A 26,980-nucleotide genomic window follows, 5' to 3' on the forward strand; every position below is an offset into this window, starting at 1 on the left:
TAATGCATTTTAAAGGTAAATGTTTTTACTGGGAATTGGATATAGATATCCATAGAAAGAAAAATAAGAAAACAACAGTAACATTTTCTATGCAACATAAGTGTCAGGAGAGTAAGGGGGGGGGGTTTAGGAAACAGTTTGACAAATTCCTACTAAACATTTTTCTCAAATGTGTTACATTTTTTCAAATAATTATTATTTTCCAAATGTACTTTTTGCTATTAAATTTGTGACTATGTGTAAGGTAATAATTACCAATGTTTTCCTAATTAAAATCGACGTGTGCGGTGTTTGCTACAATACAAAATGAAATGATCCGTTCATCATTAGTTCAATCAAATTTTCGGTTAATTTCCAATTGGCAACATCTTATGTTATAGTTTACCTTATCGCCATGTTACGGTTCGTTAACGCAAATTAATCGTTCAGCAATTTGCGGATAAGCTAATGGCTTTTAATTGCATAAACATCTATGCGTATGTTCGGATGCACTTTAATTGCATATAACACGTCTCGGTATTATAATGTGTTTAATTCGTATATTAAAATCTTACATTTATTTCTTTTATTTATTTTTCATAATTCAAAACTTTCTTTAAAATATTTAACAAAAAAAAAAAAAAGAAAAAACATGTGTGCATATCAAACAAGTTAGTTTTTGTAATTATTTATTTAATTATTAATTTAATTGTAAAAAATATTACGCTCTGTTCTTATGCAACCCTCCAGACCAAACATTGAAAATGTTCTTTGCGAGCGCCATCTACTGGGACGAAATTTTTTTCCAGTCAAAACTGTTTATACAAGTATGTATGACGGGTTGCCTATCTTTCGGGCAGAACAAAAATTCCGTCCCGACAGATGACGCTCGCAAGCAACATTTTCAAAATGTGTCTGGAGGGTTGCATTCATACAGGCGCGCATTTTTTAATAATAATTACAAAGAATGTAAATAATTAAACACATTAAAAAATGTTTGCAAATGAATTATTTTTTATAAATAATGATAAAAATTAAATTCTAATATTGTAATTAATTTATACATACTTTTAGAATAATTTATTTAGTATTTTATATGAAATATATAAATTTCCTTTTTCCCCACAACATTCCGGTTTCGATTTTCCATTACATCATTTTAAAGAAGTTTTCACTTCAAAAATAATTGATGAAGAATTAAATTAAACGCACTTTTTCTTTTTGTAAATACGAAGAAACTTGTTCACCGACCCAATATATGGTAAACTTTACTTTATTTTCTTTTTGTAATTTAAACTCTTTCCAATATTTGATTAATTACATTAACAATGTTCAACAAATTAACTTAATAATTAATTCGAACACGATAATAATAACTTGAATGATTTATAGAAGTGTACGAATAATATTTTTTTTGTTCTTATTTATTTTTTTTTTTTATGTAATATTAATTGATTTAAACAACAACAAAAATAAATAATTACAAACTGCACGTAAATGATTGTTATCGAATACGTAATTTAAAACCATCGCCAAGTTGTAACAAGATGTTTTTTTTGTCCTCCCTTACCTTGTCCACCCACAACCCCCAATTAAAGTTGTATCATGTAAACAATTGAAACGTTTCTCGTAATTATTGATATGTATACTTGTTGAAATATTGTCAAGGGGGGGTTGGAAAAGGGGTTGTTGAGGGTGGAAAAAGGGTTTACATTTAAAATACAATTACTTCATACAGTATACGCGTTTGTATAAATAAAATTTCATTTTAAATACAACACGTTAGGAAAAATGAATTCATTATTTTTTTTTTTGAATTCAAATTATTATTATTGTTGTTTAAAAAAAAAATATCAAATGTGTTTCTCTCTCTCTCTCTCTCTCTCTCTCTCTCTCTCTCTCTCTCTCCTGTACATTATTTTTTTCTTTTTTTTTTTTTTTTTAATTTACTTTGTTAAAAAATCTCTTGTAATATATATATATATATATAAAAAGAAAAGAAAATTTTGATTAACGTTTCGATGAACTTAAATATAAAAGAACTTTGTAAAGTTTGTTTGACGGAGGTTGAGGGTGGGAACGGGGTTTAGGGGGAGGGGGGAGAGGTTAAATTTGGTGCCGGATTCGAGACTCTGCAATTCATCCTTCCATGTGGTTGCTGCTGCTGCTGCTGCTGCTGCTGCTTCACTTTCCCCTAAAGTCTGGCGTACTTCCCAAGTGAACTTTACGAGGGCCAATCTCCGGTCCGAAAATCTTACCCCCCCTCCACCCCCGCCCTACACCCTTTTATAACAAACCCTCTACTATTCTATTCCTTTGCCCTTTTTTTCCTCCCCCTAACCCCGACTGTATCATTGACCAAATCTTCTCAAGGCAAACCACTCGGCCCGGCCCTTTTTCCGCCACCTTTTTCTTCTACTTTGACTTTCCTTTTTTTTGGGGGTTTTTTTCTTTTTTAACATTTTCTTCCCTTTACCACTTTCCCATCCCCTAACTCTTAGTTTTTTTTTTAGTTCTCTTTCTAGAGAATTTTAGGAAGACAAATACGTGAACTAGGATAAGAAGGTTAGAAATTTAGGAAAAAGAAAAAAAACGGAGAAAAATGGTGTTGTATGATTTTGAGGTTAGAAACTGAAGGTTTTCCTTGCAATGCTATTGGTTAGAATGATTGTAGATTTTATTTTTTGATTGATTATTGGTTGATTTAAGATTTTCAGGTTAGATACCAAACGTTTAATTGCAATGCTATTGGTTAAAACGATTTTATAAATTTATTTTTGAAGGTTTTTCTTTTTCTTTCTATCGATTTTAAATGAAAAAAAAAAGAAAAATAAAAAAAAATAAATAAAACAACACATTTCTTGTTTACACGTCATTCTTTCTTTAAATGCATAAATAAATATTTTACGTTTTCAATGAATATTTATTTATTGCATACGAGACTAGATTGTAAGATTTTATTATTCATATGATTTTTATTTTTATTTTTCGGTACTTCGTATTGTTTGGTATTATTTTAAAGAAGTTAATCTAGTAACAAAATTGTTACGTTCGAATTCTTACTAAATGTAGTTCATTATTTGTTTATTTATTTTTTTGAAATAAAGAATGTATAAATAATAGAATTTGAATTTATTTCTAAAATAAGAATAACTATGTATATGGGATTATTATTTTGTGTTATGCATTAATACTTGTTATTATTTTAAAGAAGTTAATCTAGTAACAAAATTGTTACGTTCAAATTCTTACTAAATGTAGTTCATTATTTATTTATTTATTTTTTTGAAATAAAGAATGTATAAATAATAGAATTTGAATTTATTTCTAAAATGAGAATAACTGTGTATAGGATTATTATTTTTTGTTATGCATTAATACTTGGTATTATTTTAAAGAAGTTAATCTAGTAACAAAATGGTTACGTTCGAGTTCTTATTAAATGTAGTTCATTATTTATTTATTTATTTTTTTGAAATAAAGAATGTATAAATAAGAGAATTTGAATTTATTTTTAAAATGAGAATAACTGTGTATAGGATTATTATTTTTTGTTATGCATTAATATTTGGTATTATTTTAAAGAAGTTAATCTAGTAACAAAATGGTTACATTCGAGTTCTTATTAAATGTAGTTCATTTTTAATTTTTTTTTTAAATAAAGAATGTATAAATAAGAGAATTTGAATTTATTTCTAAAATGAGAATAACTGTGTATAGGATTACTATTTTTTGTTATGCATTAATACTTGGTATTATTTTAAAGAAGTTAATCTAGTAACAAAATTGTTACGTTCAAATTCTTACTAAATGTAGTTCATTATTTATTTATTTATTTTTTTTTAAATAAAGAATGTATAAATAATAGAATTTGAATTTATTTCTAAAATAAGAATAACTATGTATATGGGATTATTATTTTTTGTTATGCATTAAGTTAATCTAGTAACAAAATGGTTACGTTCGAGTTCTTATTAAATGTAGTTCATTTTTTATTTTTTTTTGAAATAAAGAATGTATAAATAATAGAATTTGAATTTATTTTTAAAATGAGAATAACTGTGTATAGGATTATTATTTTTTGTTATGCATTAATATTTGGTATTATTTTAAAGAAGTTAATCTAGTAACAAAATGGTTACGTTCGAGTTCTTACTAAATGTAGAGTTCTTTTGATTTTTTTTTAATTTTTTTTTTTTTTAGAATAAAGGAATGTATAAATAAGAGAATTTGAATTTATTTCTAAAATGAGAATAACTGTGTATAGGATTATTAATTTTTGTTATACATTTAATTATAAACGAAATAATATTGAAAGTAATAATATATTTTTGCAGTTATGAACAAATTATGAATTAGAAAATTAAAATAATGAATTATTAAACAACGATAATGAATAAAATGTATTTCTCTCGCGTTTCAACATTAAAATTATGGAGTTCAAATTGTAATTTTATTATTAAAAAAAAAAAAACAACGAATTATACAAATTGTAATATTTAAATTGTAGTAGTTTAAAAGTAAAAAAAAAAAAAAAGGTTAGTTCAAATAAAAAGTAACTCTAAAACTAGTTGCATTTTATTCGATATAACGAACGTCAGATAATATTGCAAATGAAAATAATAAAATATTTTTTCAACAGATTATGTCATTCATTTATTATTAAATAATGATGAATAAAAACAATGTATATTATATTTTTTACAACCTGTCACCAAAACAATGGTTATAAAAAATTCATCATATAGATTTAAAACAGTCTACGAAACAAAACAAAATTTAAAATTCTAATATTCTCAAAATTCCGTGCATAAATCTGACACATAACATACACACACATCCATATATATATATATATATATATATATATATATATATACACATGTACACAAACACCAGGTGCATGCATACATACATACACATACATAGAGATATTATACACGTTCGAATGGAAAAGTTGCACAGTTATAAACTCTTATAACGTCTCGTGTTATACGAGAATTTTTCCAATTCGCAAATCGTGTTAGAATGAAACCATATTGTAGGAAATACCATGGTTATTGGGTTATCAGTATTACTATTGAAAAGTTGTTATTAAAGTAGCATTTTTTTTTCTTTTTTTTCTTTTTTTGTAACTATGCTATGAAATATTTGATTTCTCGTCAGAAAATAAAAATCAACCAAAATTAGAAATTTCATCATCCCTCCTCTCTCCCTCTTTCTCTCTCTTTCTGTGTGTGTTTTGTTAATATTTGGTAATGTTTCAAATTACATGATATTCGTAGAAAATACTCCTTTCTATTATTACATTGAAATAATTGTTATTAACGTACAATTTGGTTATGGTATTATTGAAATCATTTCATTTCGTATCAAAGTAAAAATGCGTTCAAAAGAAAAAAAAATGAAAAATAGAAAAAAAAAGATTGAATAACGAAAAACAATAAATCTATTTCAACGAGAAGGTGGTTTTAGGAACCATTTTTAATCTTTTTGACAGTTTCTTGAGAAGAAAAAAAAAAAAAAAAAAAAATATATATATATATATATATATATATATATATATGTAAGATTGTGAAAGCATGTAACAAGATTCGTTTTCTTCATAAGTGTCGTAGGTAACAGTTCGATAAGATCGTTTGTAGGATCGTGAAGCTCGTTATATAGACGATAAGGCAGACATCGTTACTCGGTTGGCATTACTTCCGGAAATATATCAACGACAGGTGGTACGACAAGCGGAAACGTAAACGATCGTGACATACGACACGTGACTTAATCCTGTCTCACGTTGACACCACCAATGAACATAATATATCTAAACGTATTACACCCTTATTACTATTATCCCTTTAACTAATAATTAATTATTATTATAAGAATACATTTTAAAGGATACTACAAAAATATTGTTATTATATTATTAATAAAATTATTTATTCATTTAAATGAATAAATGTTCCAATATAATATATCCAATATCCAATATATATATATATGTATATATAATTAATATATAATAATATTATAATATTATAGTAATAATAATTATAAATATAATAGAAATATAATATAATATAATATAAATATAAATATTAAATATAATAATATTTTATAATATTATAATATTATATTATATATTTATTAATAAGTATATATAATTAAATATATAATTAAATAATATAATATTATAATATATATGATAATAATAATAATTATAATATTATAATATTATATTATATTTTTATTAATAAGTATATATAATTAAATATATAATTAAATAATATAATATTATAATATATATGATAATAATAATAATTATAAATATAATAGAAATATAATATAATATAATATAAATATAAATATTAAATTTTGAATATAATAATAATTATAATATTATAATATTTAATTATATATTTAATTATATATACTTATTAATATTCCTTTTCTAATGTTAGTCAAATTTGTTGAATTTTTTTAAATGTTATTCAGAAATAATCTTAAATCTTCTAATTTTTTTTTTTTTTTTATAAATATATATATGTTATTTAACCTGTTTTCATTGTAATAATAACTTTGGATATATATGGTCATAGTTAATATAAATGAACTCGTCAAAATGACAACACGGAAATTATTGAATAAAAAATATTCTACATGTGTCGTTGGACATGTAAATTTTTATTTACCGAATAGAGGTCACAGACGTATTCAAATTAAAAATTTAATTAAAATAACAGTTTGTTTTTTTTGTTTTCTTTTTTTGTTTTTATTTTTGTTTGTTTCAAAATCGAATTAGCTTTATATATTTGCATATACATACGTCCCCACATACCCCCACATACCCCCACATACCCCCACATATATATATCAATAAATATAAATTTGCGATTGGTTGAAAATGAAATAATTTAACAATTTCGTTTCTATATATATTTCAGTGAAAATAACTATGGATGGATATCATATAAAAATACAAACGAGTTCGATTTTATTTCACTGCTTCAACATTCACCCCCGTTCTTTCCTTTCTTTTTCTTTTTTTTTTTTGTTCTTTTATCCCCATATTAATAACAGGATGAAAAGTAGGGTTTTTTGCAAATTGGAGGTGCATAAAGGTGGTATAGTTTAGTGCGTGATATAGTTCTGGCATATAGAAATATTTCAATATATATATATATATATATATAGATAAATTATCTAAAACGCAGTCGCCAACCAACTGGTTTCACGAGATAGAGAAAAAGAAAGAGAAAACGGGAGAGAGAGAGAGAGAAAGAGAGAGAATTCAGGGAGCTTTCTCGCTGGTTGCTTGAGTGCACCTATTGTTGTCTGGCCTTATTTAAATTTCATACTTTACGACCTTTGTCCTTTTGTAGCCGGTCTAAAATCTACGTTCAACTTTGAAAGTTCCAATTTCTAACAGGGTCGCTCGGCGTTAGTCTTCTTTGTTTCTCCTTAAACTCCATTGTTTCATCCCTTTACTCACCCCTTAACGTACTACGACCGATCACCAACATTAATAAAATAAATACAATTATACGTTTTATTTAATTTTGTTCTTTGTTTTTTTCTGGGGGTTCTCCCACCCCCAGATCTTTGGTCAATATTGGTCTTAAACAATTATTGAAAAGTTCTGTTCGATTTTTAGAATAGAACAAATGTAATTAATGTTTTATATCTATTGAATTGAATAATAATAATAATTATCATTATTATTTATAAACTTTTTGTTTATTGAATTAGAATACAAATTTTTTTTTTTAGTTCTGTAAATGAAAAATTGAACTTGGTGTTTGTCAAAACTGATAGAACTTTTTGGTAGATCTAATATATAAATTAAGGGGACCTTCTACTCTGCAATTTAAACAAATTTTTTTTTTTTTTTTTTTTTTACATTTTTCGAATGTATATATATGTAGAAATATTGTGTTAAAATTTCAAAAAGATCCGATGTCTCTAACTACATTTTTGGTGCCTGAACGTAACTACCTCGGACCGCTTTCCTGAGCGTTCGGCGCGCACGGACGACTCTTATCTTGTTCAATCCCTTTCTCTTTCATTGTTTATTCAAGCAGTTTTTTTTATTGTAATCTGTATAATCCTTCGTATTGTCAGGTATATTTTTCGGGGGATCAGACATAGAGAAATATATAACTGTCTGAAGATGATGATATATAGATTATTAAATTATGATGATGTTAATGGGCTAATAATTTGAATAAAACGTGGCCCATTGCTGGGCCCATTAATCGGCCAATGATCAACTACCATTAATGGGCCGATAATAAATGCCGGTAATGGGCCGATAATAAATGCCGGTAATGGGCCGATACTAAATGCCGGTAATGGGCCGATAATAAATGCCGGTAATGGGCCGATACTAAATGCCGGTAATGGGCCGATACTAAATGCCGGTAATGGGCCGATACTAAATGCCGGTAATGGGCCGATACTAAATGCCGGTAATGGGCCGATACTAAATGCCGGTAATGGGCCGATACTAAATGCCGGTAATGGGCCGATAATAAATGCCGGTAATGGGCCGATACTAAATGCCGGTAATGGGCCGATACTAAATGCCGGTAATGGGCCGATACTAAATGCCGGTAATGGGCCGATACTAAATGCCGGTAATGGGCCGATACTAAATGCCGGTAATGGGCCGATAATAAATGCCGGTAATGGGCCGATACTAAATGCCGGTAATGGGCCGATAATAAATGCCGGTAATGGGCCGATAATAAATGCCGGTAATGGGCCGATAATAAATGCCGGTAATGGGCCGATACTAAATGCCGGTAATGGGCCGATACTAAATGCCGGTAATGGGCCGATACTAAATGCCGGTAATGGGCCGATAATAAATGCCGGTAATGGGCCGATAATAAATGCCGGTAATGGGCCGATAATAAATGCCATATATATAATTATATAAATATATAATTTAATAATATATAAATCTTAAATATAATAAATTATATAAAATCTTAAATATATAAATTAATATAAATTTATATATTATAATATATAAATTATATAAATATATAATTTAATAATATATAAATTATATAAAATATATATTATAAATAAATATATAAATTATATAAAATATATAATAATATATAAATCTTAAATATAATAAATTATATAAATATGTAAATTATATAAAATCCTAAATATATAAATTAATATAAATTTATATATTATAATATATAAATAATATAAATATATAAATATATAAATTATCTTAATATATAAATTATATAAAATATATAGATAGATAAGAAGTTTATTTCAGGTATACCCTTTTAGGGTGTTTACCCCGAAGGCCCCCCCTACATTATATAAAATATATAATAAATTATATATTCTTAAATATAATAAATTATACAAAATATATAAATAATATAAAATATATAAAAAAAAAAGAAAAAGTAAAAGGTCACCCTTCCCTTATTATTATTTAGGTTTTGACACCCAACAAAAAAAAAAGAAAAAAGATTTGCAAAATCCAATCTCCCGTTCCACTTTTAGTTTCCATTTTTAGTTTTCTCAGACCTCGTATCCTTTTTCAAAAAAAATTCCGTCGAGATAAAGTTTATCCTAATCCTATGGAAAAAGGCGTTTATTTTGATAGTAGTTGAGATTTCTCGCGTAAAGGGCAAAAATCAGTGAACTGTGTTTGCCTGGCTGCTTGCTTGCCTGCCTGCCTGCACCGTGGCCATCAAGCTATAAAACTTTTGTTCGCATTTTGCCTTACAGAGAGAAAAAGGGTAGAGGGTGGGAGTGAGGATGAGGGTGAGGGTGAGGGTGAGAGTAAGGGAAATGGTGGAATGAGAAAAGGGATGGAAAAGTAGACGAGAAGAGAAAGCCAACGTTGGAGAGTTTCCTGGTCGCGTTTTACTTTCTTCGCGGGACGATTTATATTGGCACCCCTGGTACGCGCTTTTACGTTGCTTTCTCTGCCGTAGAAAATCCCCTACCCTCTACCCCTCTGACACGAAGAAAATCATTGGGCCGAAGTCTCTTCGCAGGTCGCTCGGAAAACGATTATTATTTTTTTTTTTCTTTCCCTTCTTTTTTTCTTCTTCTTCTTCTTTGTTTGTTTATAAATATAAGTATTTTTTTCTTTTTCCTTTTTTCTTTTTTTTTTTTTTCTTTCCATTTTCTTCCAACTCTTCCCATTTTTCTCACCTCTCAGTTCTTTTACCTTTCGTTTCTTTTTTTTTTTTTCCTTATCTCTCAAAAACAACGCTTTTACTTACTTTTCTTTTTGCTTTTTTTCTTTCTTTTTTTTTTTTTTATGATGGTTCTTTCACTTTTCACCGTTATCCAGTTATTTTCTTTGACATAAACGGTCAATTGAATAATGGCGTTCCATTTTTTGTTTTGTTTTGAGGTTATACGTAGCCATTTTGATTTTCTTTTTTATACAACGTAAATCAGTTGAATAACCCGAGAACGAGAAAATAAATTAAATAAATTATTACGAAATAATATACTATTATTAAAAAAATGCCACTTAAAATATTACAATTTTTTTGTTTTGGGCTTATTTTAAACAACAACAAATAATATTTTATACAGTTAAATATATACAGCAGTGTACTTTTTACCTAAAACCTTGATCCCAATTCTGCTTTGACATTATCGAAGAATTTTATCGCATGATTGCTCTCGTGAAAGCGTGTCACATGAAAATCTTTTAAATAATAGGAACTTTGGAATGTTTAATCGAATAATTGTCAAATTTATATACACGTGTGTGTGTGTGTGTGTGTATGTGAAAAAGCACATAATCGTTCGATAATAAGTTACGAAAATTCCTGACTGCAAAATACAAACACGAAACTATACAGATTTGGGGTTCATACGCACTCGATCGCGTTTGATTTGCGGCTGCTTTTCTATTTCGTGGCCGCATAAATCGCATTGCTAGCGCGTCCCACGCGTTTGTTTGCAGCCCAGTTATTTCATTTGACTCAAAAACAGAACCCTCATCCTTTCCCTTCCATTCCCTTGCCACCCTTCCCAATCACTCCCTTTTCAGTATCATTACCTCCGATGTTTGAAATACGTAATATTCAGAATGATAACGATGCAATTATCTCCAATTTATTTCCAATAAATATTATATTAATAGTACATACAAATTTGTATTTAAATTTACAATATGTTCTACTTTAAATACTTAGTTTTATTAACTTAACTTAACTTAACTTAATTTTTCTCCTAGGTCTTCAATCAAAATTATTCCTATTTTTCTTTATCTTTTGGTGATGCAATTTATCTCCAATTTATTTCCTATCCATTTACAATAAATATTATATTTATAGTACATCTAAATTGTATTTAATTTACAGTATATATTTACAGTATGTTCTATTTTAAATTAGTTAGTTTTTTTAACTTAACTTTAACCAAAATTATTCCTATTTTTCTTTATCTTTTGGTGATACAATTATCTCCAATTTATTCCCAATGAATATTATATTTACAGTGCATCCAAATTGTATTTAAATTTTCAGTATATATTTACAGTATGTTCTATTTTAAATACTTAGTTTTCTTAACTTAACTTAACTTAGCTTTTTCCCTAGGCCCCCAACCAAAATTATTTCTATTTTTCTTCATCTTTTGGTGATCCAAACTTCCTTTCCTTTTTTGGAATTTTATTTATATTTAATTATCAATTACTATTTCATAAGAATTTATTGTTAACCCGTAGCAAAGGTTGAATTCCTCAGTTACAAGAGGGTGTTACAGGGGACAGTTAGTTGGACAAAACAAAAGTGGGTGATATCTTCTTTTTTATTTTTTGTTAAAACGATAAGAGTTGGAAAGGAAAGGACGAACCATAAATCAACTTTTTTTCCATCCCCCTCCCCTTCCCTTGCTAGTCTCTCACTCCTTGTGTCACAGCTTTTGCCGTTAAAACGATTTGCGAGTTCAAAGCTCTCTATTGCACATTTAAAACGAACCCTTCCCTTCTCCCTTTCCTCATGCCGAGTAAAACTAAAGAGGAGGAGGAGGAGGAGGAGGTGGAGGTGGAGGTTAGGGTGGGTTACAAGTGGGATGAGGATTAAATAATGTGAAAAGGGTTTCGCGAAAAGCCCGAGTTTTATAAGACTTTTAACGCTAGAAAACACTCAACCTTTTTCTTATTAACCTAACCTCAAAGCGCGTGTCTACGCACTTTCATCATTTACCATGGGTAAAAGCGTCAGCAAGCAAAATGGCGTCAACGTAAATCGAACGGATGGATTTTTACCTTCGTAATTTTATCTTCTTTCTATCATTCTCTCTCTCTCTTTTTCTTTTCTTTTTTATCTTTTTCTTTCTATTCTTCTAATACTTGATGATAGTACGTACGCTGTTTAAAAATGTACTACTATCAAGTTGCACGTTAATTAACGGTATTCCTTTACTTGCGTAAATTGCTGCTATCCGATTTCTCGATCATTTATTTTCCCCTATTTTAGCCCTTTTTATTTTCTTCTTCTTCTCTACCCTTCCATCCATCCCTTCACTTATCTATCTCTTTCTTTCGTTCATTTTATCATCTGGAAATAAACGGAAATAGCGTATCCGAGTACTTGACTAGGATAAAACGATCCTATCTTTAAGTTCTCTTTCTTCGTTCTTTTCAATTTATAATAATCAAGGTTTTTATTTGATCGACGATTAATATAAATCTCGTAAAATAGAAATTTAAGATGGAGAAAGAAAAAAGATCAAATAAATATATATATATACAAAATAAAATCCAAAAGACGACGAAAAATAGAAATAAGAAAATGGCTGAAGGTAGGTGGTTAACCACTTACCCTTACGAAAACGTGCCACGCACGTCGTGATGTGCTTTTGTTTCAAAATTGCAAGCGACGTGTACAAAAAAAAATAGATAATAAATAGATTTAAATTATTTTCATCATTTCAACCAATATTGGTAAACTCAGTGATATTGTTTCGACAAGTGCAATATTGTAGCGCACGAAACTGCAACCGTGAAGTTAAATCATAGGGCAAGTGGTTAAGAAAGATTAGGAAAAAAGTTAGGTTAAGTTAAAGTCAAAAAAAAACAAGGTAAATATTAATATAAATTAAATATAAATATTAATACTAATATTTAATTTTCTTAAACTACAATTTAACCTAACTTTTTTCCTATAATAAAAATAAAATCGTAGATGATCAAGATGATGGGCTATACATCGTAAATCTAACTGGCCAACAGAAAAGTGACCATTAATTAATCTCAAGAGGTTATCTCTCTCACCAGGAGCGTAACAATTCAAGAATGGGGGGCTACCTCTTTCCTATACAAAAAACAAAAAGATGAAGATGAAGATGAAGATGAAGATGAAGAAGAAGACTCGAGAAAGGTACACAAGGAAAAAACAAATGACAAAAAATAAATAACATAAGCAAAAGAAGAAGAAGAAGAAGCAGCAAAAATGGGGTTGAAAGTGGTGCTGGTATAGGTGGAGGGTAAAGAAAAGGAAAAATAAAATAAAAAAAAAAAAAAGAAAAAGAAAAAAGAAGAAGAGGAAGAAGAAGGGGTAGCCGTGTCTAAGGCTCGTTTTCTCTCTGGGCCTCCTCTGACGAATAGAAGAAGAAGAGGAGCACGAGCCGTAAGCTTTCGCTCGTTAAGGGTCGTAAATAACGGAGACGTCGACGATAACGAGGCAATTTCCGTCGAGCCACGTTTCTCGCGCACGTTTCGCGCCCTACGAACGAAATTGTTATTTCGATTCGTTTTCTCTCTCTCTCTCTCTCTTTCTCTTCTTCTTTTTTTTTTTTTTTATATTTTTCTTCTTTTTTCTATTCGTTCACTCCCGTCTCTGTTTTTCACCCCACCCCCCTTCTTTTCCTATTTTTATTATTTTTATTTTTTTTTTAGTTTTTTTATTTATTTATTTTTCTTCCGTTCAACCTCGTGTCTGTTTTTCTCGCACCCCCTTTTTTCCTTTTTTTTTTTTCTATTTTTCGTTGGTTGGTATCTCTCTCTCTCTCTTTCTTTCTCTATCTCTTGCTCTCTCTCTTTCTTTTTCTCTCTCACACTCTCATTTTATCTTTCCGGGAAATTTGTTTTTATTTCTCCAACGTTCATGATTCCCGTCCGGTTTTTAAGAGTCCGTGACAAACGTATTGTTGTTGGTTGCATTGAAATATTGGTCCATCGAATGAATACCCGCGTTAATGTAGTGGTAAACTATTGTACGGTGTATTGCTATACAGGAATTTTTCTTTTCTTTCTTCTTTGATTTTTTTTTCTTCTTCTTCTTCTTCTTCTTTTTCTTCTTCTTAAAATGATTACACTTATATACCGAATTGTTGTTGTTTTTTTTTTTTTTTTTTTATGTAAAACAATTTCAATATAAAAGTTGCATTAATTTCTTAAAATATTAACGAATGATTTTCTTTTAAACAAAATGGTAATAGGATTATATAATATGATTCAAATATAAATGTATTAGGTTGACAACAAAATAATTGCAAATTTTTCAAGAGAAAAATTATTGCTGAAATCCACAAATTACTTAGTTGTCAATCCAATATTATACAAGTAACCCTAACTGTTAACGTGTTTATTAAGTTTCTACAAAATTATTGGAAATTAGAAGAAAATAAAAAAAAAGGAACATGGTCACAAGAAAAAAAAAAATAAGAAAGTAGGAAGAATATAACTCGGTAGATCAGTGAGTGGACTGTATAAAAGTAAAAGAAGAAGTAGAAGTAGAAGAAGAAGAAGAAGAAAAAAAAAACTGGACAAACTAAAAGGACTAATATTGACTGAGAAAAACTACTGGCAAACTCTAATGAACTCATTCTCATCTCTTGGGACTCTGGGGTAGTCTTTTATCTCGATTCACACTTATACCTATTTATATACAAACACACACACACACACATATATATATATATATATATCAAATTCAATCGTATTCTTAGTGAATGACAAAACACTTGGCATACTTTGTGATTAAAATATTCGCCATATGTAATACTGCAACACTATCAATCTATATTATTCTCTATTTAATATTACATCATTCTATAATAATCATAATAATAATAATAATATTGTTTCAAACCAATTGAAATATTTGCTTTGACGTGTATTAATAGTGTCCAATAATAATCGAGTTCATTGTCAAAGTACAAAACCATTTGTACTTTCGTTGAACGTAGCAAACCGGAATACAATCAACGTTTTAAGTGAAAAGGGTTTTCTCTTATGGGGAACTTTTTTAGGTGGCTTACATCGAATCTTTGACGAGATCCTTTTGTTGAAAGATCAATCAAATACTCGCAAAATCTAAAATGAATGAAAGAAAATAATGAAAATCTCAGTTGGAACAATTGTTCGGCCGTTTAATTCGATCTTTTTTGAATCGGTCTTATCCCCACCCCCGTATCGAAAAGGAGGAAGAAGAAGAAGAAGAAGAAGAAGAAGAAGAAGAAGAAGAAGGAGAAGAAGAACTCGATTCCCCGAAGTTAATCAAATTTTCTGCTTCGTTTCTGTCCTCCCCTATTCCCATCCATCCCTTCACCCAACCGTTTTGTCGGTAGGGGGTTGGACAGAAACGCTATGAGAGCTGAATTACTTGCTCGTTCTAGGTAACCGGTCTTCTGTGTTCCTACTGCGGAGCCAATGAAATTCCAACGATTTGCCCGCGAGAAAGTCGTTAATTAATTCCTTCTTTGACTTCTCTTTCGATCGATAAAGAAGAGGAAGTTATAGGGTTGGAAAAAGGCAAAAGTTAGAGCACAGGGTTGTCTCTGGAAAAGAGATAGAAATAAAGATTGGAAGAAAAAAAGTCAAGAAAAAGAATAAAAATCGTTTGTGATCAGTACAATCTCGACAAATGGAAAAACGGGGGTACGGTTCAAAAGGGTTTTCGATATAACACTACCTATGGATGAGATCGAAGTAAAGTATTAGTATTTGTAGTAGTCGTGGTTACCCATCCAGACTGACTTTCGTCATGGTCCATAGATTGCTCGAGTTGGATAATTCAAAGAAGAAGAAGAAGAAGGACAAGAAAGTTGGTTAGTGTTGTCTCAGTTGCTCTTTCAAAAGTGTATGTAGTATACTTAGGAAAAAGGAGCCCCTTTCCTCCCTTAGAAGGTTAGAGGTGTGCGCTAGCAGAATCAGCATCGTGCAGTAGTGAAGATGAAGTAGAGCACGCGAATAGAAGACGAGACGAGACGAGACGAGACGAGACGAAACGAGAAGAGAAGAAAAGAGAAGAGAAGAGAAAAGAGGAGTAGGAATAGGAGTGCGTGGGTGGATGTAGGGGATGATAGGGTAGGGTAGTAAAAGTGGGGGTAGTGGAAGAGGAGAATCGGAAGCAGCAGCCAGGGGTTGCCGTGGCGTTATCGACCGGACTGGTGGTCGGTAGGAAAGCAGGCGTCGGCGCTCTGGATAACCCTCCTTACCCTCCCCCTTTTACCCCTTGTCTTCCTCAAATGCCGGACCATCCTCCTTCTTCATCCCAACTACCACCACCACCACCACCACCACCACCACCACCACCACCATTAGAACCATCAGAACCAGCACCACTTCCACTTCCACTTCCATTTCCATTTCCACCACCAACAGCATCACCATCGGCATCAGCATCAGCATCAGCAGCACCAGCATCACCATCAGCAGCAGCAGCAGCACCAGCACCAACAGCAGCAGTACCAGCACTACCAGTACCACTACCACCACTACCACCATTTTCGCTACCACCACCACCACCACCACCAACCACCACCACCACTACTGGTACCTTCATGGGGGTCGCACGATGGCTCCTCGCGCGGCAGTAGAGCCCGGGACAGATAGCCGATCGTGCGCAACCCTTGCTGAGGCTCCTCTCCTTTCTCTTTCTCTCTCTTTCTCTTCGTATAATCGGGCTTCTTGTTGTTTTCCATTTGAAACCCCAAAATTCCGCGAAAGTGAGATGATATATGCCGGGATATGATCTATGAGAATTGTTTCTCACTAGAATGATTTTAATGATAATAATAATAAATAATAAAAGTGCCGGTTGTGTTACTGGCAAGTGTTTTCGTTGTTGTTCTAAATGGTGATGTGTTCGTTAAGATTACTGTCAATGAGTAAATATTATGCACGAGTATGAACATGTGAAACTGGAATAATAAAACGTGTGTGTGTGTGCGTGTGTGTGAGTGAGTGTGATCATTCCACTTTGTCAAGAACGCTGTATTATATTTTTCGCACGTTTTTTTTTTTTTTTTAATTATCTCTTCCTGAAAAATAATTATATACAAAAATATTAGAGAATGAAAGTTTAGAGATAGTTAGGTGAAGTATAATTACTTCGTTTTAAATATTACAATCATGTGTAGTAACCTGATAGATTATTAATAAATCGAGTAATCAACTGTTAAATAATAATATCCAATGGAATTACGTAGGATGATATCTTAAAAGGTGTTTTTGTTGTTGTTGCTGTTGTTGTTGTTGTCAAGTTTCAAATTAAACGATTAACAGGATTTTAGTGTTTGAAGTTTTGTTTTACACGTTACTATTCTTCTTCTAAAACTTTAGTATAATTATCCAATTTCTCGAAATATTTTCTAAGTATCTGTATCCGATGATAGAAAGTAGAAAGTTTTTTTTGTTTTTGCAAATAAAATGAGGGGGGGGGGTTGATCTTTAGCAAGCGCGCCACGGAGTTTGGTTTCCGCCAAGTTGAAGAGCAAGCGCCGCCGCCAACATTGCCGTCGGTTTAAACTTCGGATTAGATTAAAGTTAAACGAGCCGTGTAAATCTAGGATTACTCTTCGTTTACTTTATTACTATCTTTAATAGGGGGTGCGAAGGATAAGGGAGAGTTTAGGGTCATCATTTTTATATTTTTTTTTTGTCAATAAATTTCATTCAATTTTAATCTTTTTATCATCGTCATCGTCATCTTAAGTTAGGGGTCTTTTAAGAAACGAAATCTTTAATAAGAGGGTGTGAAAAGTAAGGGGCAGTTTAGGAGGTAGTAAACAGGGGTGAATGATGTTCTCCATTTTGATTTTGATTTTGTTTATTTCTTTTTCATTTATAAATTTGATTTAATCTGATATTTTTTTTTATCATCGTCATCGTCATCTTAAGTTAGGGGGGGGTCTTTTAAGAAACGATACAATCTTAGGGTGTGGGAAAAGTGAGAGGGAGGTTAGGGGGTAGTGAACAGGATTGAATGGTGTTCTCCATTTTGATTTTCTTTATTTCTTTTTGATTTATAAATTTGATTTAATTTAATTTGATATTTTGATCATCGTCACTTTTGGTTAGGATCTTTTAGGAGATCAATAGGAAATTGTTTTTCATCCCTTATCATATTCACGATTCTTACGTGTTAATGATTAGAGTGAGAGAGAAAGATAGATGAAATTTATCACGTGGAATACTTTAGGAAAGATTTATCTGAATATTCGTCGAGACGGAAGGTTGTAAGCACTTTATCAACACCCTTATCCGATTCGATCGTATTACGTTAGAAGTAGGAGTATGATAAAATGAACTTGAAGAAGATTTTCACTATTTGTCATTGGAACATTTTTCGAATAATAGTTATAGGATGACGTTACCGCAAAAATCTATAAAGAAATCTATCAAAAAAAAAAAAAAAAAAAAGAAGTAATAACTTAATTTTTCTGTCATAACCTAATTAATATAACAAATTATTATTTGTAATTGAATCAAACGCGTGATATGAGATTGAATAATTGTTATTGCAAATGAACAAATAAATAAATACAAAATAATATTAATATTTGTACTTGTACTTGTACAATGATTGTTTTAAATAATTATGATAATAATTATATAGTTATAATAATAAAATTATAACTATATTATAATAATATTATACTATGGTTATTATTATAATATATGATAGTGTATAATTGGTGTGTTAAGGTTTTATGAAATAAAAAAAAAAGTATTTATAATTGCAATTATTTTAAATAATTATATAAATAATTTAAAATTTGAATTAATTAATAAGTTAAAGTTTGATTGATAATATTAAAGTATTTTGTGAAATAAAAAGAAAAAAATAGAAAAAATATTATTTAATCTATTGCAAAGGTTTCCAACAAAAATAACAACAACAACAACAACAACAAAAATGTTAAGAATTTTCAGTTTTTTTTTATTTTTTTTTTATGATTCATTTGATCATTTCCATATTCGATATTTCTTCGATATTTATTTCAATTGGTTAGATAAAAAGAATCTTTTAGAGTGAGTGAGTAAGAGTGAGGGGTAGGTAGCAGGCACACGTAATATAATCCGACGACAAGATCGATCCTCTTTTCCAAGTTGCAAAGCCCTCAACGATGGAGTACGAATATAACTTGGAAGGAAGCCACTGACTATCGCAGTTTTCTTTTAGATCGTTTCGACTATATTATGCGATTTTTCATTTACCCCCCTACCTTTTATTTTTTTATTTTTATCAATGTATTTCTTTTTTATCAAAATCCGAAAAATAATATATCACAAAACTTGCACGAAAATAATTCTCTTTCTTCATCTTTCATAATTAAATCAAATATATATTATATGTTTTCTTTTTTTTCCTTTTTTTGTTAATTATTGTTATTTCGAAAAACAAAATCAATCGAATGAATTCGAGATATTATGATCCTCTTAAAATCAACTCCCTCCCTTTCCTCAACCCCTCCTTCTTTCAGTCATCCTTCCATTTTGATCTCATTTTATCTTTCGTACCAAATTCCGAATACTAAATAAATATTTATTTTCAATTTTATTATTACGAAGAATTGAAATCAATTTGAATTATTCTCAAAGTTTGAGATTTCTTTTCATCTTTCAATCCCTCCACCTTCCTCACCATCATACTCCTTTTGCTTGACTATATAATAGAGTAATAATATTCGCGTATAATATCGTGGGAACGAGGCAGGATATATAAAAATAAAATTCGTACAACAATCTATTTATATCGTAGAAATCTCTTCAAACTAAATTTGAATACATTGTTTTTTTATAGTTTCGTTCCTTTTTCGATACAATTTTTCGCAAATTTTATATTTGAAACGGTATTATAACGTGATATGGGGTTTGTCGAATTACTTGAGCATATTATTTATTTATTATTATATTATTATATTAAATTATATAATTTTTTTTACTAATCGGTTTGTACTGTGTTAAATAATTAATGGTTGCTTCAAAAATTCGTACTAATTTGATGATAAATATTTTCTTATTTTTCATTGTCAATTATTAATTAAATAATATTAAATATATTAAATTTAAATATTAAATAATATTTACAAAAATATAATGTAGTATATCAATCGTAAATTACATTTACATTTATTTTGTTTTTAAATCTGTACGACATTCTAAAATTCGCGTACCAATTTGATGCAAACTATTTTCATTTTTTTATTTGATTTCAAATTATTAATTAAACAATATTAAATATAATAAATATATTAAATTTAAATATTAAATAATATTTACAAAATTTATAATATAGTATATCAATCGTAATTTACATTTAAATTTATTTTGTTTTTAAATCTGTACGACATTCTAAAATTCGCCTACCAATTTAATGCAAACTATTTTCATTTTTTTATTTAATTTTAAATTATTAATTAAACAATATTAAATATAATAAATATATTAAAATTAAATATTAAATAATATTTACAAAATTTATAATATAGTATATCAATCGTAATTTACATTTAAATTTATTTTGTTTTTAAATCTGTACGAAATTCAAAAATTCCTACCAATTTGATGCAAACTATTTTCATTTTTTTATTTGATTTCAAATTATTAATTAAATAATATTAAATATAATAAATATATTAAAAATTTAAATATTGAATAATATTTACAAAAATATAATATACTTATCATAATTTTCAATTACGTGTATTTTCTTTCAGTACGATATTCAAACATTCCTATACCAATTTAATGCAAAGTATTTTCTTATTTTTTTTTTTTAATTTTTAAATTATTAATTAAATATATAATTAATTTAAATAATAAATAATAATATTTACAAAACTATTATACACTAATCATAATTCACATTTACGTTTATTTGATTTAAATCGGTACGAAAGTTTATTTGATGAATCAATCTTAAAAAAAACTAAGTTAGTTGTCTGATAAATTACATGTTATACTACTTAAAAAAATTAATATACTAAATAACAAAATTTATCTAAAAGAAAGAAAAAAACATCTAACATAATATATATCTATATATGAATCAGTACGAACTTTCGAGGCTACCCAATTCATATATCTCTCTACACACACACACACATGCATATATATATACACACACATATACACACACAATATATCTTGTCAACAGCAGCCGACCTATTTTTTTTTTTAACATATCTTCTCACTGTCTCTCGTATCATCGGAGACGAAGTGCTCTCTGATTCTTTTTTCCTCTCTCTCTCTCTCTCTCTCTTTCTCTTTTTCTCTCTTTTTCTTTTTTTTTTTTCGGTAGTCGTCGTCGTTGGTCGTCCTTGTCTCTTTCTCTCATTAATTCCGCCCGATATTTCGTTCCTGTCACTTCGCTCGACCTTAATTCGAAGTTATCACTCCGGGGACAACGGGTATGGGGATGGGAGGGTTGGATGGGGGTTGGTTGTTAACGACAAGTCACTCTCTCTTTCTCTTTATCTTTCTCTCTCTCTCTCTCTTTAACACTTCGTCCTTGTTCCAGAGGATCTTGGAATTCGTGGTATTAGTGGTGGTGGTGTTGATGGTGATGGTGGTGGTTATTGTGGTGGTGTTGTTGGGCTTGTGATGGTGTTCATCAATTATAGAAGAAGATAAATAGAGATTTGAGAGGGTTAAGCAGAGAAAGAGAGAATAAAATCTTGTGTTTTTTTATTTTTTTTTTTATTTTCAATTTGTTTCTTTAGGGAATGAAATTTTGATCGATGATCAACATTGTTTGTAAAAGTGTTGGGCCATGGTGGTAGTGATGGTTCTCAAAAGTAAAGAGAAGAAAAAATTGCAAGAAAACTTAATATAATAAAAAGAAGGAGGAAGAGGAGGAGAAGGAGGTGAGGTGGAGGAGAGGGGCGACTTCCGAGCACAAAAAAGGGTAGCTCGGGGGTTCGTCGTAGTAATTTTTTTAGCAGGGTTTGTCCTTGAGAATGGAAGTTAGGGTTAACGTGGAGAAGACGATCAGCGTGCAGGTAGCAGAGTTGTTGTTGTTGAGGGGAGGATTTAAAGAACGCGAAGAGGAAGAAGAAGAAGAAGAGGAAGAAGAAGAAGAAGAAGAAGAAGAGGGGGAAAGTGGTGGTCGAGTCAGGGAGGAAAAAGAAAAGCTGGAGGAGGAGGAGGAGGAGGAGGGAAAAGAAACGAAGAAGAAGAAGAAGGTGGTGTTGAAGGTGAAGGTGGTGTTCGGTGAGGTGCTAAGAGAAAGAAGAATAGGAAGAAGAGGAGGAGGAGGGTGGGAAGGAGGGCCCCACAGATGCGGGGCCCGGTGTGCCGGCGAGTCCGCGGCGGCGTGACGCGATGCGGACGACCTTTTCCTCGTTTCTTTCGAGGAAGAGGAAGACGAAAGTTGAATACGAATTGTTGGCGAATAATAATAGTTCTGGATGGTATGTTAAAAAAGGATCATCGTCTAGCGAGGAATTGTCATCTAGGTCCTCTCAATTGGTCCTTAGACTTTTCGAGGATAATAATAATAATAATATTAATAGTAATAATAATAATAATAAAAGTAATAATAATAATAATAACAATAATGATAAGAAGAAGAAGAAGAAGAAAAATAAGAAGGAAGAAAGAGAAGATGAAGAAGAAGAAGAAGAAGAAGAGGAAGAAGAAGATGATGACGATGAAGATGAAAGATTACGTTATAAATCAGGAATTAAGTGGAAAAAGAAAAATGGTGGTTCGTCTTATCGTAATTTGCCAAGGGCAATGCTATTTGTCGTATATTGTTGTCTCTTATGTGCAATCCAATGTAAGGAAAGTCTCGCGGACGCTTTACCAGCCAATCAAAAGTATAGTACACGTACGGTCACTACCAGATACGGTACTTTGCGTGGGGTCGTTGCCAGATCATCTCCCAACGTCGAAACTTATTACGGCGTGCCTTACGCTACCCCACCACTCGGTGCATTACGATACATGCCACCGGTTACCCCAACACCCTGGCGCGGTACCAAATTTGCCGACACCTTGCCACCGGCTTGCCCGCAAAATTTACCGGAATCGGACGAGACTTTACCGAAATCAAGGCGTGCCTATCTGCAGAGGATAGCACCTTTGTTGACGAATCGTAGCGAAGACTGCCTATATCTCAATCTATATGTTCCAAAACCCTTGCACGGTGAGTTTCTTTGATATTTTTATAAACCCCCGCACACACACACACACACAAACACACACATATGTATATGCGGGTATCTTTGTCTTTTTAAAGTTACAGCGTAAGAAATTTGGAACTAGAGGAAATGGGACAAGTTAGAAAAAAGAAAGAAATGAAAGGAGCAGAACAGAATAGAATAGAATAGAATAGAATAGAAAAGAAAAGAAAAGAAAAGGAAAGAAAAGAAAAAAAAAGAAACTTTAAGTACTAAAGGCGCTGTACTTTTCTTTTTTTTTTTTTTCCCTTTGTGACATCACATATCGAAAGATGTCAGAGGGAAAATTTGCATACTCGACGAGAAACTACACACACTTATACACACGTTTATCCTCTTTTCTTACCTTCTTTAACTCTCTTCCTTCTGACTAATATACTGTGATAGGTGGTAACACTACTACCCTCTTTTTGCGAGCTTTCAAAACTTGTCTGCATACATGCGTTTACGTATACGTGTAAGTTAAAGTTAGTACAAGACACCTTGCCAATTGCCAAAGTCTTACAAAAGCTTCACATACTTTTTCGTCTCATAAAATATTTCTTTTTTTTTCATATTTTAACTATCTGTCTCTTTCATTCTCTTGTTCGTTCATTCGCTTGCGTGCACAGACATACATATACACACACACACGTTCCTTTTTTTCTAACACGTATAAGAAAAAGCAGCAGAGCTTTTGAAGTTACACAAGGGTTGGGAGGAAAGGACACACACACACAGAAGTAAAATACGGGATGAACTACTACTACTACCAACATAAGAATTTGTAAAAGAAAGAGACAGGAATAGTGCATACGACAAAAGAACGCATCGATCGGTCGTAGGAGTGTTCGTGTTGCTACTGCTGCTGCTGCTGCTGCTGCTGCTGCTGCTGTTGCTGTTACGAAGCTTCTTCTTCTTCTTCTCTACGATTGTGAACTGACATGAGTGACTGAATGTGTGTATGTATGTGTGTGAGTTTGTGTGTGAACTACTGCTGCTGCTGCTGCTGCTGCTGCTGCTGCTGCTGCTGCTATGAAGTTTCTTCTTCTTCTTCTTCTTCTTCTTCTCTACGATTGTGAACTGACATGAGTGAGTGAATGTATGTATGTGTAGGTGGTGGTGTGTGTGTGTGTGTGTGGGAATGTGTGAGAAACGTCGAGACGCGAAATTCTAAGCGACCATCAACTCTCGACGTCGTAGTCGTAGACGACGATCGTAGCTGATATTGGATAGACGATTTTCTCTACTGTATCCTTCCCCTTTTTCACGTTTAGAATTTCATTCTATCTTTATCTCTATCTCTGTCTTATTTTCTATTTATATTAATACTCTTTGACAGTTGGCAATCGCGTCGTCAAGTGGTCTCACAAGGTCTAAATAAGGTAGACGACATTTTTAGGCCCTTTCTATTGAAGTTAGATAAAAGATATTTTAAGAATAACTCTTGTGTTGAATTATTAATACTAGACCTTACTCAGATTATTTTGGATAGTAGTGAATTGCATTAAGTGGTCAAGACTTAAATAAGGTCAACATTTTTGGGCCTTTCTATTGAAGTTAGATAAAAGACATTTTAAGAATAACTCTTGTGTTGAATTATTAATACTAGACCTTACTCAGATTATTTTTGATAGCGGTGAGTTGCATTAAGTGGTCAAGACTTAAATAAGGTCAACATTTTTGGGCCTTTCTATTGAAGTTAGATTAAAGACATTTTAAGAATAACTCTTGTGTTGAATTATTAATACTAGACCTTACTCAGATTATTTTGGATAGTAGTGAATTGCATTAAGTGGTCAAGACTTAAATAAGGTCAACATTTTTGGGCCTTTCTATTGAAGTTAGATAAAAGACATTTTAAGAATAACTCTTGTGTTGAATTATTAATACTAGACCTTACACAGATTATTTTTGATAGTGGTGAATTGTATCAAGTGGTCAAGACTTAAATAAGGTCAACATTTTTGGGCCTTTCTATTGAAGTTAGATAAAAGACATTTTAAGAATAACTCTTGTGTTGAATTACAAATACTAGACCTTACTCAGATTATTTTGGATAGTGGTGAATTGTATCAAGTGGTCAAGACTTAAATAAGGTCAACATTTTTGGGCCTTTCTATTGAAGTTAGGAAAAAGATATTTGAGGAATATAACTCTTATGTTGAATTATTAATACTAGACCTTATTCAGATAATTTTTGATAGTGGTGAATTGCATTAAGTGGTCAAGACCTCAAACGGTCAACATTTTTGGGCCTTTCAATTAAAGTTAGGAAAATTCTCTTTGAATTATTAACATTTAAACCTTACTGTGAGATTATTTTTGATATTTTGATGAATCTTTTGAATCCTTTTGATATTCCAGCACACCCCACCTAGTTTTTTTTATAATCCGTTTACCATTTTAATCCTTCACTCTGCTTATTTTGTATTGGTGTCGTTGTCCAATAGTATTTTATTGATATCGGTAATTTATAGTAAAAAAAGGAAAAAAAACAAAAAAATAAAAAACTCATCCCTCCTCCAGCCCCTTTATCCCTTCCTCTCTTGAATAGCGAGACTGGAAATTGGCCAACGTCCAGTAAAACTGTGCCTCACCCTTTCCCTCACCCTCACGGAGGTAAACGGCGAGAAACAGCGTTCCTGGCTTTAGGTCAAGAGAGAATAAAATAATGGCTGCTGGCCCCGAGTTGAGAGGACAACGCTTTTTTCCCCCCTTTCCCCTAACCCCCCTTCCAACCCTTTTTTTTTTTTTTTAACTCATCCTTTCAACCCATCTTCCATTCTTTCCTTCCTCTTCTTTCTTATTCCAATCCGTTTTGGTCAAAAGTGATATCGAAATCGACTAAGAACTGGAGGGGGGGGGGCGGAGTGAAGGGTACGGGGGTTTGTTGATCTATCCTAACGGAAAAAAAAAATTCAAAAAAAAAAAAAAAGAACAATATAGCCCAAGTTATTATTATTTTTCTCTAGAGAGGGTTCTAACGGAGGGAAATTATTTATCCACCTCATCCCAACCCCTAACTCAGTTCTTCCATTTTATACGGTGCTTCAAGTATGGGAGATTAAGTTTTCGAATATAAAATTTTTTCAATTTATTCCTTAGAGGGTGGAGGAGGGAGGGGAGGGTTAAAGGGATAGGTTAGATTAAGATTTTCCTTTGGGGAGTCCCATTTTTTGTTCTTTTTTGTTTGTTTGTTTGTTTGTTTGTTTATTATTAATTCTATGGGAATATTTTCTCGATACAAATTGGTATCGATATATTAATATTTTGTTAGAACGTTTAATAATAATTCGTAGGATACACAGTATTATTTATAGTAATTGTTTAAAACTTATTGAATTGATTAATTAAATTAGTTTTTTTTAATTAAGTTTATTGGTTTTTATTCTCTCGTGTATGTGTATGTGTGTGTGTTTTTTTTAAGTTTTTATTTGAAAAAAAAAATAAATTAATTTTCTCGATCCTAATCTTGGTATCGATATAGAATTATTTATAAATAATATATATTAATAATTAAATCAATTTTTAATATTATAATTTAGAATGTAATAAATAATAAAATTAATATTATATTATATATATTAATAACCTAACT

General features: G+C 30.6%; 2 protein-coding genes across 6 annotated transcripts in view; both read left to right on the forward strand.

Moving 5' to 3' along the window:
- The window catches only part of LOC107071977 (neuroligin-1), a 72,337-nt gene that overhangs the window by 5,099 nt on the left and 40,258 nt on the right, over positions 1–26,980 (forward strand). For 2 of the 5 annotated variants that reach the window (XM_089178623.1, XM_089178624.1), the window contains exon 1: positions 22,541–23,366. The exons of 1 other annotated variant lie outside the window; for it this stretch is intronic. In XM_089178623.1, coding sequence (XP_089034749.1) covers positions 22,541–23,366 — 826 coding nt within the window. Of the gene's footprint in view, positions 1–16,792; positions 17,101–22,540; positions 23,367–26,980 lie in introns of those variants that run through there. 2 more of the 5 variants (XM_089178628.1, XM_089178627.1) reach the window with 2 other exon arrangements.
- LOC149030580 (uncharacterized) lies at positions 16,459–22,645 on the forward strand. Its single transcript, XM_089178629.1, has 2 exons — positions 16,459–16,765; positions 21,738–22,645. Exons 1-2 carry the CDS (start codon positions 16,459–16,461, stop codon positions 21,848–21,850), a joined length of 420 nt encoding a protein of 139 aa, XP_089034755.1. The 3' UTR covers positions 21,851–22,645.

Source organism: Polistes dominula, unplaced genomic scaffold (assembly GCF_049000335.1).
Source record: "Polistes dominula isolate Pdom_NZ unplaced genomic scaffold, Pdom_raw_medaka contig_11, whole genome shotgun sequence".
Classification (NCBI taxonomy): Eukaryota; Metazoa; Arthropoda; class Insecta; order Hymenoptera; family Vespidae; genus Polistes; species Polistes dominula.